Source organism: Melospiza georgiana, chromosome 21 (genome assembly GCF_028018845.1).
Source record: "Melospiza georgiana isolate bMelGeo1 chromosome 21, bMelGeo1.pri, whole genome shotgun sequence".
In the NCBI taxonomy this organism is placed as follows: domain Eukaryota; kingdom Metazoa; phylum Chordata; class Aves; order Passeriformes; family Passerellidae; genus Melospiza; species Melospiza georgiana.
Genome location: NC_080450.1, coordinates 703185 through 720407, shown reverse-complemented (window position 1 = coordinate 720407; position 17223 = coordinate 703185). Strand labels below are relative to the sequence as shown.

The 17223-nt window shown below is 68.9% G+C and overlaps 1 protein-coding gene across 2 annotated transcripts; it reads left to right on the top strand.

Moving 5' to 3' along the window:
* The first annotated feature begins 11890 nt into the window (after window positions 1–11890).
* Window positions 11891–16235, top strand: CBX8 (chromobox 8). 2 transcript variants are annotated; one of them, XM_058039047.1, is made up of 5 exons: window positions 11891–12008; window positions 12428–12471; window positions 12652–12717; window positions 12816–12882; window positions 13046–16235. In XM_058039047.1, exons 1-5 carry the CDS (start codon window positions 11940–11942, stop codon window positions 13871–13873), a joined length of 1074 nt encoding a protein of 357 aa, XP_057895030.1. In that variant the 5' UTR covers window positions 11891–11939; the 3' UTR covers window positions 13874–16235. The 2 variants fall into 2 exon arrangements, with proteins under 2 accessions (XP_057895030.1, XP_057895029.1); XM_058039046.1 differs by having other exon boundaries at window positions 12792–12882.
* Window positions 16236–17223: the final 988 nt, after the last annotated feature.

The following is a 17223-nucleotide window of genomic DNA, read 5'->3' as shown; positions in this document are numbered from 1 at the left end:
ATCTTTCAGTGGCTCCACGGTCGCCGATTTCCTGGCGTTCTTCCTTTTGTAGCTCCGCCACCTGAAGCAGACCCACTTTCTCAGGGTTTGATGCTCTGCTGCTTGAAGATGCTTTAACTCTCAGGACTTAGAAATAACTCCTGGAGCAGAGCCCCAGCAAGAAGGCGTCTAATCTGATATATTCCATTTCCATATTTTGTGCTGCAAGCAGCAATTTGTGGTTCAGCAGCAGCGGCTGAGCAGGGACGAGCATTATCACAGGAATGAATTCCTTCCATCTCATGCCTGAGTATGTGACAAATAAGTCTCGGCCGTGGCATTGTCTCTGTGCTCCCGGGCTGTCAAATTGAACTCCGCTTTCTTTCCTGCTGCCTTTGCCCCGTGCCTCCCCCCTCGCCACCCGCGGTCCCCGTGGCTGGGAATGGCCGCTGGTGCCACGTCCCAAGCGCAGGCAGAGCAGGACGCAGAGCTGGGGGGCTCTCAGGGGCCGGGACCAGCAGCCCCCCGTGCCCGCGGGCTCCAGCGGCCAGCCGGGGGCCCAGCACAGCCCGCTGAGAGCTGGGGGTCCCCGCGGGGCGGGGATCCTGCGTGGGGGTGCTGGGACCGCGTCCCGCGAGGGGCTCGGCCGCAGGAGGGGCTGCGATGAGCGGGGGCTTTGCAGGGAACCGGCCCGGCAGCCGCTCGGGGCGGGGCTGGGGGGCTCAGCCACCCCTGGGGGTCCCGGGACCTTCCCCCGCCGGGGCAGGGAGAGCTCTCAGAGGGCTCCCGAGGCTCCCGGAGAGGAGCCAGGGCAGGAGGAGCCGAGGAGTCAGGGCTGAGGCTGCCCGGGGGACGGGGACCCCCCCAGCACCCGGCTTGCGTTCAGGGGTGCACGTTCAGCACTGCCCGGGGAGCTCCAGCAAAGCTCCGCGGCGGGCACCGCGTGTAGCGCCGCTCTCTCGGTGCCAGCGGGAGCTGTGGCACCCGGACAGGGACAGGGACAGGGACCGGGACCGGGACAGGGACAGGGAGAGGGACACGGACAGGGACAGGGACAGGGACAGGGACCGGGACCGGGACAGGGACAGGGAGAGGGACACGGACAGGGACAGGGACAGGGACAGGCACAGGGACCGGGACAGGGACAGGGACCGGGACAGGGACAGGGACCGGGACAGGGACAGGGAGAGGGACACGGACAGGGACAGGGACAGGGACAGGGACCGGGACAGGGACAGGCACAGGGACAGGGACAGGGACAGGGAGAGGGACAGGGACAGGGACCGGGACAGGGACAGGGACACGGACAGCGACAGGGACAGGGACACGGACAGGGACAGGGACAGGGACAGGGACCGGGACACGGACAGGGACACGGACAGCGACAGGGACAGGGACACGGACAGGGACAGGGACAGGGACCGGGACAGGCACAGGGGCGGCACCGGCGCCGGTGAGGGCTCCCCGCGGGCGCGGGCGAGAGGAGGCGGAGCGGTGCTGTCGGTGTGTGGCACTGGTGAGCCCGCTTTCGCGTGGAACAGCCTCCGGTAGCTGAGAGAGACAGTGAAATATTGGAGAGGAGTCGGGCAGAGACGCGGGGATGGCGGGGGGCGCGGGGAGCCCCAGGGGGAGCCGCGGGGGTGCCCGGGCTCCCGAGGGGAAGGGGAAGGACATCTGGATCAGCCCGAAAAGTTCTCCCAGGGAAGAAATTCAGGGGCTCGGCTGAGCTTTAATCCAGTAAATGCAGACACGGCAGGATCCAGCGGCTGAGTCCGCACCAGCAGGAGCTGGAGCTGGAATGCGGTGCCATTTTCACCGCGTCAGAAAAAACCCATCCAGGTGGGAGGGCAGAACCCGGTTTGCCTGGCATGGCCGGGAGAGCGTTCCTGGATCCAGCCCCAGGTTGCTGCGGCAAAAGCCGAACAGAGAGGGGGTGATCCAGAGCCTGTGGGACAGGGCCGGGCAGTGGGGGGCTGTGGTGGCCCCCCAGTCGTAAGCCCCGATGTTTTATGCACCTCATGGTCCGCCGTGCCCTGCTGGGTTGTGCCTTTATCAGCGGCTGTTACAAGGCGAATAATGCCTTCTCTCCCGGGCGCTGCCCGCACATCACCGCGCACGGGAGGGGAGAGGCGGCGGTGGAGCGGGGCTCCCCTCACCGGGGCTCCCACGAGCGGCCGCGGTGCTGCAGTTCCGGGGGTCTGACGGGGAAGGGGAGCCGAGGTGGGACCCCCACCCCGCCCGGGGCCCCGCAGCGCTGTTTGCTGCTGGACCGTGCACAGGGGACAGCGGGGACAGGGAGGAGAGACCCTGGGGGCCCGGAGGACAGGCAGGGAGGAACGAGAATCTCCCGGGAGAGGCTGGAACGGAGCCGGGCAGGGACCAGGGATCCGCCCCGGTGGGTGCAGCACCGGGGGCTTCGCAACTGCCGGCGTCGAGGGGAGACGCAGAGAGAAGCCGGGGTGCTGGAGGGGCTCCCAGGGCGGCTGCTGGGGGCGTCCGCCGGCATTCAGGATGAGGGTCCCTGCGAGCCCCCAGACACAAGGCGATGCCGGGGACACGAGCCGGCTGCGTCCCGCCGCGGGAGGAAACGTCCCGCGGTCCCGGCAGGGGCGGGAGGAAAACGAAACGGGGCCGAGGAAGCGGGGGAGAGCGGCAGCCCGGCGCGCCTGGGGCAGGGCGCGGCCCGAGCAGGCGGGGGATGGCCGGACCGGTTCGGCCCAGCCCGGGCGGGGCTTCCATCCGCATTGCCGCAGTGACGGGCGGCGGAGCGCGGCCGGGCCGGCGGGCTCGGCGCGGCGCTGCATTGCAGCACTGCAGGAGCCCCCTCCTTCCCAGCTCCTTCTCCGCCCTCCGCCGCCGCTCGGCTCCGGAGGCCCAGCCCGGGGCACGCACCGGCCCCGCCGCGCTCCGCTCCCACTCGCGCGGGGCATCCGCGGCCGCCGCGCCGGGGTCCCGCGGTAGTGCCACATCCCGAGCCGGGAATGCCTCCCCGAGCCGGGAGTGCAGCCGTGGGACAGGGCCTGCACCCACCCGCGGGGTTCCGTGCTTGGTGTCAAGCAGGGGCTCATCAGCCCCGCGCGGGTGGAGGGACCGGCCGCCCCCGTCGGGGCATTCCTGTCCCGCCCGCCCGTCCCGCGCCGCCAGCGCTGTCCCGCGGTTCGTCCCGTCACCTCCCTTTGTCCCCCTGCCACCCTCCCCGGTGGTCTGGCCGTGCCGTGAGCCCCGACGGGATGCTCGACCTCGCGTTGGCCAGCCACTGTCCCCACGGGTTTCCCGCGAGGGAGCCTGGGCTGGTCCCGCGGGGAGCCGGGACCGCCACCGGGATCGGCTCCGAGCCGGGCAGGGCTGCAGGGCGCTGTGCCGGGTGGCACGGCCCCAGGACGGGCCCTCCGCGATGGGACTGTCCCCTCGGGTGTCAGGGCACCGCCGCTGCCCATGAGGGGGGGCGGAAGGCGGTGAGCAGCCCCGCGTCCCCGCTCCATCGGGAAGGGAAGCCGGGAAGGGCATCCATCCTCCTCCTGGGGCCGGGGCCCGGGACTCGGTGCCAGCCCCGTGTGCCAGGGTCCGGCATGGACTCGGGCAGTCGCGACCCTCGGTGCCGCGGGCGCCAAGGGCAGCGGGGCGATCCCGGTAGGAAGGTGCCGGCGATGGCCGCGCGTCCCGGGACCGGCCCCGCTGCCAGGTGCGGCGCGGCCGGGGTGGGACGGAACGGGGACACGGGTGGCGGGGGGCGTCCGCCCGGGCACAACGGGGGCCCGTTCCCAAGGCTCCCGCTCTGCGTCTGCTTTGGGAAAACGCCAGCACGGTAACAAAATGGCGGGGAAAGGGTGGGATTGTCACGGCGAGCCCTGCGGCGGAGCCCGGCCACCCCCGGCCCCGCCCGCCCGGCCTCGGGGCGCCCGTCCCGGCGGAGGGCAGCGGGGCGGGGGTCCCCGGGGCTGCGTCGCCGCCCGGTGCCGCCGCCCGGCTGAGCTCTGCTGGAGAAGCAGCTGCAGAAAATGGCTGCTCGGCGGAGCCCGCTGAATCCTGCCATGGTGGGGGGGACGGCGAGGAAGCGGCGCAGCCGTCGCCCCCCCCCGGGGAGCCCCGGGCAGGCGGCGCGGGGCACGGGCGGGGGTTCCGCAGGGCGGCGGGAGCGGAGCAGAGCCCGCGGTGCCCGGTGCGCGGCCTCACCTGCGGCGCGCTGGGCACCGGGGCAGCCCCCCCGAGCGCGCCCGGCCCGCACCGCCGTGCACGTGCCCGCAGCCCCCGCCCGGTGCCCGCCGAAGCGGCGGCGACTCCGAGCCCCGGGGGGCGCGGCGGAAGGGCGGCCGGGCATCGCCCGCAGCCCGACACGCCGGAGCGGCACCAGCCCCGAAGCCGCTCTCGCAGCGGCCGGTTTTGCTTTCGGTTTAAAATAAAATAAAAATAAAAATAAAATAAAATAAAATAAAATAAAACAGAGATATATAATCGGGGCGCGGGCACGCGGTACCGTGCGGCCACGACTTGGCCACGCATCGGCTCCACGGCGAAGCCGCAACGAAAACTCGAGCCGGTGTCGCCGCACCGTGTCGCCGCCCCCCGCCCGCCACGGCGGCGGCTCCCCGCAGCCTGCCCGCGGGGCGAGAGCGGACACGCGTGGGTGCGCGGCTGTCGCCCGCGCTGCCGGAGTTCCCTCCCCGCCGGACCTTTCGCGGGTGTCTGTGGGGAGAGGGGATGTCCCGAAAACGGGATTGTGGGGGCCGAGATGGGGGAGCCCTTTCCCCACCGGAGAGGGGGAGAAGCTTCCCCCGCGGCCGGTCCGCACCGTGGCGGGGGAACACCGAGGGCGCTTTGCCGCCGTGGGGGCGCATCACGGGTGGCGCCCGCGAGCGCGGAACCGCGTCCGCGCCGCTGCCTTCTGTGAATGCTTCGCCCAGCGTTGTCCCCCGGCCGCCCTCGTCCGCAAAGTCCCCGATTTCTGTGCCTCAGATCGGGGTCACCGCAGCCCGTGCAGCGCCGGGACTCGTTCCCCCCTTCCCACGCACGGTCCCGCTCCGCGGAGCAACGGGACCGCCCCGTCGCGCCGGCTGTCTTTGCCCGCGGTCCCTCCGGGTGCTCTGCCGCCAGTGGGGCAGGCACGGACGGCTTCCTCCGTGCCCCGCGTTGCGGAGACAGAGGAGCGGTGGTCCCGCCGCACTTCGGGAGCGCCGTGGGCTCCCAAGTGCCGTCGGTGTCCACGGGAGAGCCGTGGCGAGATGGCGGGTGGGGAGTCCCGGCTCGGGAAGGGGCGGCGAGGCGGCAGCGGCACCGGGCGGGTGGGGGTCTCACGGTCGGGGGATCCCGCCGGGAGTGTCCCGTGGGACCGGGGTGTTCCCGTGGGTTCGGGGTGTTCCCGTGGGGTCGGGGTGTTCCCGTGGAATCGGGATGTTCCCGTGGGTTCGGGGTGCTCCCGTGGAACCAGAGTGTTCCCGTGGGACCGGGGTGTTCCCGTGGGTTCGGTGTGTTCCCGTGGAATCGGGGTGTTCCCGTGGGACCAGGGTGTTCCCGTGGGTTCGGGGTGCTCCCGTGGAACCGGGATGTTCCCCTGGAACCGGGATGTTCCCGTGGGTTCGGGGCGTTCCCCTGGAACCGGGATGTTCCCCTGGAACCGGGATGTTCCCGTGGGTTCGGTGTGTTCCCGTGGGACCGGAGCGTTCCCGTGGGTTCGGTGTGTTCCCCGTGGGTTCGGGATGTTCCCGTGGGACCAGGGTGCTCCCGTGGAACCGCGATGTTCCCGTGGGTTCGGTGTGTTCCCGTGGGACCGGGGCGTTCCCGCTCGGTGCCCGCGGGGGTCCCGGCCGGGGCGGGGGGGGCGCGGGGCCGCTGCCCCCCCCGAGCCGTTGCTGCGATACGGGCGGGCCAATCAGCGCTCACCAGCTCACCCGGGCCCCGGCACCGCTGCCTTATATGGTGCGCGCTGTCCGCGGGGCGCCGCGCGCATCACCATATAAGGGCATGATCCTAAATACAGCACCTGCCTTGGCCCGGGGGGCGGGGCCGGGGGCGGGGCTTCGGCGCGGGCGGGGCCGGGCCGCGCCCCCCGCCCCACCGGGCCCGGGCCCGCCGCTGCCGCCGGACCCCGCCCGCCCCGCGGAAACCACCGCCGGTCATTAAGCGGAATGCAAATGAGCGGCGCTTCACCTCTAATTGCTTTTGTTAAAAGCGGAGTCGCGGGGCTGCGCGCGAGCGGGCGACGGCGGTCGGAACGGGCGGGGACGGAGCCGGGACAGAGCTGGACTGGGTGAAGGACGGGGGTAGCGGCAGCCCCGGGCGGCTCGATTCGCACTTCGTCTCATTTGTCACATCCCAGCGCGGTTCCCCCCGCGGCGGGGCCGTGGCCGCCGGAGCCGCTGGGCCGCGCTCAGCGATCTGTCCCGCCCTGGCGGGGCCTTCGCGTGGCCGCTGCCCACGCGTGACACTCCCTTGGCCGCTGCAGGGCCGGATCCGCTCCGTCCTTGTGCCGTCCTTGCGCGGTCAGCAGCCGGCGGCACGGAGACGCGCCGGCTAGACGGGGTGCGGGAATACCCCAGAACATTCCCGTTTCCTCGCCCCACACCGTATTCGAGCCGGTTCCTCCCTCTCCCCATCCGCAAACAGCTCGTGTTTATGTTCCTACCAATAATGAGCAAATTCAGAACCCCCGGGAACAAAAGATCTTTTGTGCGGAGCGCTCGGAGCCTGAAGCGGGCGATAAACGACGCCCCCCGGCCCGCCGCCCCCGGGAGCGGCGCTTTCCCCGCCCGGGCGGTTCGAGAGGACCCGCCGGAACCGCCGCGCCGGGGGTGCCGAGGGGTTCCGGTATGTGCCGGCACGCCCGGAGAACCGGGAGCGGGCGCTTTGCCGTCGGGGCGCTCCGAGGGCTCTCCCCGCAGGGAACGGCGCGGGGGTTCCGCCGTTCGGTCTGGCCGGAGCGGGGCTCAGGGCACGCCGCCCCAAGAACCGGTGGCTGCGGGACTCGCGTGGGCTTTCCCACGAGCTCGGCCGATGCGGGAGACTCCGCAGCGTTCGTGGGTCTGTGCGGCTGAAAGAACGGCGCCTTCTCTCCGCCGCGGGCACCGCAGAGGGAAAAAGCCCCGCGTTTCGCCCCGGGGCCCGGCACAGCTCCCGGGGCTCCTGCGGGCGCTCCGCCCCGCTGAACCGGCGGTGCGGGGGGCGGCCCGGGCGGAGGCGGCGGCAGTGCCCCCCTGGGGTGGCAGGAACGCCGCCGGTTGCGCGGAGGCCGCAGCCGCCATTTCCAGGAGGACGGTGCCACCTATGGAAAGCACCTGGAATTCACCGGGCCGGCGGGGACGCGCCGGGAAATGAATGCAGCGCTTCCGAGCGGCACCGTCGGGACGAGGCCGGGCTGCGCCCGCCGCCTCCCGGGCGGGACCGCGGAGCATCAGAGGGGTTTGGCCGCCACGGTCCTCGGTACCGACTGCCCCGAGGAGGATGTGCGGCTCGGTCCCGGGGCGGCGGCGGGACCCGAGCGGGACGGGCGCCGAGCTGCATCTCCTCGGGGCGGTCGTTTCGCTGACCGGCCGAAGCCTCCGTAACCGGGCAATAACGATCGAACGGGCGGAGAGAAGTTCCTCTGCCCAGGTGATCGGTGGAGTCCCCGAAGCCGGGATCCTCTCGCTCCCTATGTGTCCGTCCACGGCGAGATCCCTCCGTGGCTCCGCCAGCTCCCTTCGGTGCCCGGAGAAAGGGCAGCAACCGTACTCGGTGCCCTCCCAGGCGTCGGCCAGACCCGAGCCGTGTCCGGGGGGGGCACGGTACCTCCCGCCGCCACGTCCCCTCCGGGACCGCCGGGGAAGCCCTGCCCCGTCATGAATTCGATGTCAAACACTCGACACGAAAACTTGCACGGGAATTTCCGGGGTCTTGCGGACCGCCGGCGTCGCCGCTGCATGGGCACACCCGAGATGTCCCCTCCTCGGACCGGACACCCCGCGCTGCCCGGCAGCAGCCCCGCGGCGCTGTGCGGTAGCGGTGCCGCAGCTCGGAGCCGGTTGCTGTCTCCTCAGTTGTTCCCGAGATGCTCGGAAACGAAAAGGCGGCGTCTCGGGGGCCGGGCTGAGCCCCCGGTCTCGGACAGCACCGTGAGCTGGCGGTGCCGGCGGTGCCAGGGGGTCCCGGGTCCTCGCCCCCCATTGGCACAGCTCGGTACCGGTCCGTGGGGCGGCGAGGTGCCGATGCTGCTCCCGGCTCCATTCAGCTACCGGGGGAGAGAAGAGTTTTCCTGCGTGCCTCGGGCGCGGAACCGAACCGGGAGAAACCCGCAGCCGAACCGGGCGGCTGGGCTGACCGGGAATCCGGGCCTGCCCTCTCCGAGTGTGCAGGGGAGTGCCCACGCTAGCAGGGAGCTCGCGTGGAAAGTGGCTGCGGGGCGTGCTCTGCCCTGCGCGGCGGTACCCGGGCTGCGGGATGCCTCTCCCGGGACAGTCCGGTCCGGATCGCTTCGGGGGCGGGCAAGTTTTGGGGTTCTGCGGGGGCCACCTGCTCTTCCCCCTCTCCACTCTGCGGTCCCAGCGTGGGGGCCGTGCTCGGATCGCCCAGGAGATGGGGACACGCTGGGACGCGACCGTGGCATGAAGGGGTCTCTGAGGGACACCGGCATCCCCGGCCGCGCGGGGAACCGGGCCGGGTCGGGCTGGGGGCTGTGATGGATCCTGTCGTCCTCGTCACGAGCGGCCGCGGGACGGAGCGGCTTCTGAAGCGCGGCCAGCAGAGCGCACGGGAGTGGCGGGGAGCTGCCCCGCTGCGATGCGGGGGATCCGTGGTGCCGGCGGTCGGCTTGGAGCCAGCTCCGTTCTCCCGCCCGGTTCTCCCGGCTCAGCCGCGCTCGGACACGCGCGCTCCCCCCGCCGCCGCCACGCGCGACCCCGAGAGGGGCTCCAGCCCCCCGGTTTCGTTGCAAAACTCGCTGCTGTGGTGTCCTCCGCACAGGGAGAACCGAGGGGGGAGCCGGGCACTCTGCTGCCCAGCAGCTCTCTGAGCCCCGAGGAGTTCATCGCACGAGTGTGGCTGGAGGAGTGTAGAACCCACAGCCGAGAGGGTGGTTTGGGGTCAAATGGGCGGAATCGGGGTTTGCCGCGGCAGCACACGCTCTCGCCGGTCCGGAGCTGTCCCCTTGTCGGCAGCGAGTCCCGGGATCCCAGAACCGGGCCCCGGGTGGGTGTGGGTGACGGGAGCCGCAGGGATGAGCGGTCCCACCCGGCCCAGGGCCCGTGGGGCGCCCAGGCAGCTCCTGCCGTTGACCCTGGCAGTGTGGAAGGCTGTCCGAGCCCCGGCTCAGCCCCTGCTCCCGGGGGCCCGGTTGTGCGGGAGGGGCCCCGCAGTGCCGCCGGCTCCGGGCGCGGAGGTCTCCGGTCACCGTTCGGTGGCGGTGGGAACTGCCCGGGTACCGTCCCGCCCGCCGCTGCCGCGTCCCGCACGGCCGGAGCAGCTCCGTCCCGCTCCTCCTTCCGTGCCGAGACCCCCGCGAGTGGCCGCAGCCCCGGCCGCGCTCACCCACGCGCGGGGGCTTCGGGCGGTTCTCCCGCGGCGGCGGCGGCTCCGCGCTGCTTTCCCCGCTCCGTTCTCGTTTGCATCTCCCCTTCTGCCTGCCCCCCCCGCACCTCTACCGGGGCGCGGCTCCGGCCCCGCGCGGGTTCCGCGTGGGTTCCGGCGGGAGGATGGAGCTGTTTGTCCGCCGGTGCCGCCGTGGGAGGCGGCCGGAACCTCAGCCTCGGCTTCTCCCCTCCGCGCCCCCACGCGTGGCCGCGGGGCTCCGCCGCGGGCGGCGGGGCAAAGGCAGCTGCTCGGTCGGGAGCTGCGCGGCCCCTCCGGGCTCGCGTGTGGCGCCGGTACCGGGCGGCACGGCCTCGGATCCGCGGTTCCAGCGCGCACCGAGGGCACCGACAGACGAGGTGCCGGGCAGACACCGACATGCTCGGGGCTGCGGCGGCCCCACGGCCACGGAAACGGGCGCTGTCGTGCCGGGGGGACACGATCGGCTTCCGACCCTCAGCCTCGCTTCCCCCGCCGGGCCGTGCTCCCGGTGCCGCCGGCTCGGTCCTCTACTAAGCACCTTCCCAGGAACGGGCTCCAGCGAGCCGCGCCCACGCCGATTCACGAGTCGCCCCGCGACCAGCCTTAATTAACAACGATTAATTCGACATAAACGAAAAACTTCCCGGGACGCAGCTCGCCGGGGGCCGGGAGACCGCGGAGGTTGCGCTTCCCCCCGGCCCGGCCACGCCGCGCAGAACTCGCGTGTCGCGACGGCTCCCGTGGCCGCGGGGTTTCGGGCGTGCTGTGGAAGTACACGGGAGCCGCCGAGTGGGAATCTTCCGCCTCCTCCCGATATCACTTCGGCCGGGGGCGGCGGGAGGAGGGATCTGCCCCCGGAGAGCCGACACACGAGCCCCGCGTCCCGCGTGGGGCCGTGCGGGTCCCGCTGTCGGCGCTTCCCGCGGAGTCCCGAAGCCCCACTCGTGTCCGCCGTTGGAGGTCCGTGCCCGCCCGGGTGGCACGGCGGCAGGCAGGATCCCCGGGACACAACACTGCGAGCTCGGGGACAACGCCGCTGCCCTCCGGTCCCCGCGCCCACGGGCGGCTTTCCCAGCCGGGGAAGGGTCTCGCAGCCCCAGCCCCAGGCCGGCGCGGCTCTGGGGGTGCCCTCTCGTTCACCGGAGGGCAGGCGCAGCCGGATCCCAGCGGCCGTTCCCGCAGTGGGTTTTCCACTCGTGAGCGTGGCGGTCGCCGAGACCCACTGCTCTTCGGCTTCGAGCTCCTCAGCGGAGGGGAGACAGGAGGGAAAGACCCACGGGAGGCTTGGTCTGGTCTCATCCGTCGTGAACGGCGCCGCAGGAGCCCACGCACGACCCACCCGCGGGGCAGCTCCCAGCGGCGGCGCTGCCCACGGACACGGAAACGGCTTCGCTCCGCGGCACCGGGCTGAAGGGCTGCCCGGTCCTCCCGGAGCCTCACCGACAGCGCGGGGGGCGGGTTCGGCCCCTGCCCACTTGCGAGAACCGGGCGCGTGGGACCTCCTGTCTGCCAGAGTCTGCTCCGGTTTCCCGCGACTCGCGCGTGTCTCGTTCTTCCGTGGCCGCCTCGGGGAGAAGGTGCTGTCTCGCGATGCCGTGCCGGGGGCGAGAGGCAGAGCCGGAGCGGGGAGCCGGTGGGGGGACCGGCTGACAACCTCCCCGATACCGGCTGGCAGCCTCCCGGTACCGGCTGGCACCCTCGTGGCGCAGCCCCTTTCCTCCGCCAGTTTGCTGACAGATAGCGGGGGAGATGGATCAAATCCCGCGTGGGTCGCCCCGCTGGCCCCGGGTCACCTCTCCTCCCCTCCCCGGGACCGCAGCCGGGGGCCGCCGGCACAACGAAACCGGCGGCCGCGGTGCCCTATTCTGCCGGTCGCGTCCGCGTCGCCGGGAAGGATTCGCGTTCCGGCAACGGCGGCGGCGCCGAGCGGCACGCGGGACCGCGCCTGTCCGTGGACGGACCCGCTACCGTGACGGGCGGTTCGCGCGGGATCGCTCCCACCCCTGACACCGCTCTCTTTGTCCGACCACCGGTAGGCGGGCCAGGCCCATTCCGCGGCGGAACCTCCGTTGGGCACCGTCCTGCCGCCGCCGAACCCCCGTGCCGTTCCCGGTGCCGCGGAGCCCCGCGGCGCCCGTTGCCCGTTCCGCGCGCCCCCTTTGTGCCCCGCGCCCCTCCCGCGCTCCCGGGACCGTCCCCCCGAGCGGGGCGTGGCCCGGTGTTAGTGGGCGTGGCCAGGTGGGCGTGGCGGTGGGCGTGCCCTCAGGCCCCGCCCCGGCCCATCGGGACGCGGCGCACGTCGCGGGGCGGGGCGCGGCCGGGCCAATGCGGCGCGGGCGGAATATTCCACCGCGCGGGGGGGGGGCGCGGTGACGTCAGCGGGCGGAGTATTATGGTCTGGGCTGCGCCGGGGCCGCCCCTGCGCTGCGAGCGGCCGCGTAAACATGGAGCTCTCGGCCGTCGGGGAGCGCGTCTTCGCGGCCGAGGCCCTGCTCAAGCGCCGCATCCGCAAAGTAGGTGCCCCCCCGGCGGGCCCCCGCCGCGCCCCCGCCGCCCCGCGCCCCGCGCCCCGGCCCGCTGGGGGCGGCTCTGCCTCCCCCCGCCGCGGGGCGGGCTCCGCTCCGCCGCTCCCGCCCTCCCTCCCTCCGCGCCTTTGGGGGGGGGCGGCGTTAAACCCGCGCCCGGGGGGGTGCGTGTGCGTGTGTGTGTGCATATGTGTCTGTGTGTGTGTGTGTGCGTGCATATGTGTGTGTGTGTGTGTGTGTGAAATCCGCGTTATTTTTCATTGTTGCATCTCCCCCCCACACCCCGCGCCGCGCTCCGCTCCCTGCCCGGGGCGGTGCGGGGGGACCTTTGTTGCGGGGCGGTTTGTCGCGGATTTGTCGCGGGTTTCGCTCCACGCATATTTATTTCCCTCGCTTCCCATCCGCAGGGCCGCATGGAATATCTGGTCAAATGGAAGGGCTGGTCGCAGAAGTAAGTGGCCCGTGGGGCCGCGGGGGGCTGCAGCAGGGGCTGGGGGGATGCTGGCTGCACCCCCTGCTCTCCCTTTGTGCCACAGCCAGAACCTTTATGCCTCTGGTTTTTTATTTTATTTGTCTTGCTCCCTCCTGGCTCCTTATTCTGTTCCCTCTCTCCGTCCCGCCTTGCCCCCAGGTACAGCACTTGGGAACCCGAGGAGAACATCCTGGATGCCCGGCTGCTCGCAGCCTTCGAGGAGAGGTACAAGGCCTTTACTAGCTGTAGCAGTTGCGCTTGTAAATATGTTGCTGTCTTGTAGCTATGCTGAATTGAAGCTTTGGTTCTTTTAACACCTCTAGGGAGCGAGAAATGGAGCTTTACGGGCCCAAAAAGCGAGGCCCCAAGCCCAAAACCTTCCTGCTAAAGGTAAGGAGGCCGGAGCCTGCGTGCCAGGGCTCCAGGCCAGGGCAGGGGTCCCTTTCCTGCCCCCTCGGAGGATGCTCCCCTCAAAGGTGGCCTCTTGTAAGTTGCAATTACCCAGCCGGATGGCAGGATAATAAAGTCACCGGGTGATTTATCTTCTTTGCAGGCCCAGGCAAAAGCCAAAGCCAAAACCTATGAGTTCCGCAGCGACTCTTCCAGGGGCATCCGGGTGCCGTATCCCGGCAGGTCCCCCCAGGAGCTGGGCTCCACGTCCCGGGCTAGGGAAGGACTGAGAAACATAGCCCTGGCCCCCCAGGGCAGCTCCAGCAGCAGCACCCCCAAGGCAGACGGCATCCGGGAGCGGGTGATCCGCGTGGAGGACAAGCCCGGGGAGACCCCCAAAAAGAGAGGCCCGAAGCCCAGGAAGGAGCTGTACAAGGACCTTGCGGAGACTCTGGACGCCTCCAAGAGGAAACTGGGGGAGCCGGGGGACAAGGTGGGGGACTACCTGAAGGCCAGGAAGATGGAGGAGGCGGCGGCGGCGGGGGCGGCCAAGTTCGGCTCGGGACACAGCGTGATCCAGCTGGCCCGGCGGCAGGAGCCCGAGCTGCCCGGCGCCCTGGCCGGGCCCCCCCGCGCCGAGCCGGGCCCCGAGGCCTTCCCCCCGCGCCTGGCCAAGCACCGCGCGGACTTTCTGGACGCCAAGGGGCAGGGGGGGCTGGACCCCGGCGGGCCCAAGCTGCTGCACGGCGCCGTGGGCCCGGGGAGCGTGGGCGGCCTGTACCGCGACGGCGTGGGGGGCCCGGCCGGGCGGCCCTCGCTCATCGCCAGGATCCCCGTCGCCAGGATCCTGGGGGACCCCGAGGAGGAGTCCTGGAGCCCCTCTCTCAACAACCTGGAGAAGGTGGTGGTAACTGACGTGACCTCTAACTTTTTGACCGTCACCATCAAGGAGAGCAGCACGGACCAAGGATTCTTTAAGGAGAAGCGATGAGTTTGGTGGAGGTGGTGCTGGGGTTTTCTTCAGTCAGATCCAGACAAAAGCTTGGTAGAGCTTGGTGGGCCTCTCTTTTTTTCTTTTTTTTTTTTTTTATGCTCCTTTTTTTTTTCTTTTAAATTTTTTTTCTTTTGTTTTTGGTCCTGGAGAGAATTTAGAAACTGTCCTAAATTCATTAACTCGTTCTTTTGTTTTGTTTTTTTTTTCATGTCTTACATTTCGTTGGAAAGATTATCTCTAGAGTTATATTTTCTATTAGATGTAAATATGTTATTTAAGAAAAAATGCTTATATATATATATCTATATATATATATTTCAACTCTGAGTTGTTTTATTTAAATGGAGACAACAGTGACTGCTCAGTTGCTCCTAGAAAGGACAATAAAACTGAGAACTAACGAGTTCACGCATCTGCCGCAGGAGCCGGTGTACATAACAGTGTTCATAGCTAAGTATGTGCTGGGTTTTTTTAACTATTATTTTTCATATGATGCTATGGATGGTGGAGGGGGACGTGTTGCTCCCTTGCAGGGCCGAGTGCCCGGATTTCTTGATTGTGATTTAAGGTGTTGCTTGTACAATCAAGTGTGCTGTGTCCAGGACTGTTGCCCTTGACAGTTGACGTGAGCACTTGAATTCACAGTGTTGTTGGGGATGGGGTGTTTCCAGTCTAACAAAAAAAGTCATGTTGCTACAAAGTCGGGGCGGGGAAAAGCAGAAATCCATAAAAAGGCTAAAAGTGTTGGAGTATTAACTTGAATTCCCTTTTCTTGTGGAGGAGAGGAGTTTGTGTATGTAAGGTTCCTGAGGGGTGATACTGAAATGCACTTTAATAGAGTTGTCGTAGCAGTTATGGGAGATGGGACTGAGCTGAGTATATCTGTTTTCATTTTGTCTGGTTGCTTGATTCTGTTCCCCCACCCACTAAAAACAAAAAACCCCAACAAAACCCCCCTCTGTTTACATTCCTGAAATGCCAGAGAGGTTGGGGAGGGAACATCTCACTGCCCATATTTAGTTACTTTATTCTGCTACAGAAAGTGGATTATTATTATTATTATTTTTATTCCCAATCACAGTTTACTTCAGACTGTTGGAGGACTCCTGATAAAGTGTTTTGTAATATCCACATCCCTGACGAATCCCAGGGTCACCTTTATGCATTCAGAGACAATAAATATGTCCCTTTCCTCGCGGTGGTTAAACAATAGCCAAGAGGCGAAGTATTCCTGTGCGGGGCAGCCCTGCTGCCTCGGGTGGATTTGGTGCTGGATTTGCCTGTGGGATTCCCCCAGGGCAGGGATCCGGAGCTGGGATCCAGAGCTGGGATCCATCCCAGGGCTGGGATTTGGAGCTGGGATCCGTCCCAGGGCTGGGATCCGGAGCTGGGATCCGTCCCAGGGCTGGGATTTGGAGCTGGGATCCCTCCCTGGCTGGGGTAGGGAGGCTCTGGGGGCTCTGGACGAGCTGCAGCAGTTTGGCCACTGTTTAGGGGGCTGGAGGTGTCCCTGCTCTGCTGCTCCCCCAGCTCGGCCACCCTGGCACGGGGAGGGAGCCGGGCCTGGCTGAGGCTGGCTGAGGTGGGGCAGGTGGCCCTGTTCTCCTCACACCTTGCTCTGGCTGTCAGTGGGATGGGGAGCACGGGCCCAGCAGTGCCTGAGGGCTGGGACTGAGCCAGGGCCCCTCATCCCTGAGCTCCTGAAGGCCCAGGGAGCATCCACGGGCTGAAGGAAGGGCTGGGCAAGGGCCGTCTCTGCTGTAGGGCCCTTCGGCAACTTCACCTTGCCCGGTTCCATCCCCATCCTTTTGGGAGCTGTGAGGTGCCTGGCAGGATGCTGGATTGGCTGTGCAAAGGGAGCCATTGTGTCTGACAGTTCCCAGTTTGGTTTTCCTTTCTTCTTTTTCATTTTTATTTTTTTTTTTTTAAAGACATATTTTGTAAAATTGAGGTTTTTAACTTGGTTCGTACGAAGAGCCGATGCGTTGGTTCTGGTGCCGGCGCGGTGTCGCTGGAGGATGAGGGAGGAGGGGGCTGAGCTGTTTGTGCTGCCGCTGCCGCCGGGGCCGGAGCATCGCTCCCTTTGCAGAGAGCCCGGAGCCGCTGCCGCCCCGCTGGGAGCTCCAGCGCCGTGTCCGTGTGTCCGGCACACCTGGAGCGAGCCGTACCTGTGCGTGTATCCGTGTGTCTGTACATAGCCGTGTACCCTGCGTGTGTGTGTGTGCGGGCGCGTGCGTGTGAATTATTTAAATCTAAGACTTGTACAAAAAACCGATTTGGCTAAATCTCAGTCTCAGAAGTGAAGCTTAACTACGTGTCTTCTGCCAGCCGTGAATGTCCATATGAGACCTGCTTTTTATGTCAGTTTAAATATATACTTTGTAAATAGAAACGTGTCTGGCTTCCCTTTGTGGCCCTGGGGGTACCGTGGGGGTCCCGGCGGGGTGGGGGCCCTGCAGCCCGGGTCCGGACGGGCTGGGGGCGGCGGAGGCTCCGAGGCTGTCGCCGGTCTGGGCGCCCCCCCGGGGGTCCCGCGGTGCCCGGAGGGGGCGGCGGCGGCCGCCGCGAGCGGCTCCGGTCCGAGGAACGGCGCGGGAACCGCCGCTCGGTGCCGCCCGGTCCCGGCGCTGGCCCGGCCCGCGGCGCTCCGCCCTTCCGACGGCTCGGGCGGCGGCGGCCCCTGCCCGTCGGGCCCGGCCTTTGTGCGAGCGCGGCCCCGGCGGGGGCGGGGGGCTTCGTGGCTTTTTGAAGCCGTGTCCTCATTAACCTCCTTTTTCTGCTCGGGCGGGTGGGGCGCGGACCCCGCGCCGCGGGAGCTGCCAGCGCCGGCAGGAGCGGGAGGAAGGGCCGCACAATGGCGCCTTTCTCCGCCGGCCCGCCGGGGGGGCCCGTTCACACGGGCCGCGGGGCCGCGCCTGGGGCCGGCCCGGGGGCTCCCGCCCGACGGCGGCACCGACGGCAGCGCCCGGGGCCGCCCGCGCCCTTCCGCGGCCGCGCAGCGCCCTCCGCAGGCCGGCCCGGCCCGGGTCCCTGTCCTGGTCCTACCCCGGTCCCTGTCCCGGTCCTGCCCCGGTCCCTGTTCTGGTCCTGCCCCGGTCCCTGTCCCGGTCCTGCCCCGGTCCCTGCCCCTGTCCCGGTCCCGCAGGTGCGGGCGCTCACCTGAGCTCCGCTCACGGTGCTCTCGGGGCAGCTCCAGGCGCAGCGGAGCCCGGGCCGGGAGGGGCCTCGGCCGGCACGGAGCCCGCAGGGAACGCGGTGCGGTTCCCCCGGCGCCGTTCCCCGGTGCCGTTCCCCCGCTCCGGTCCCAGCCTCGCACATCCCCAGCCCGGGCCGGGCACACGGAGCCG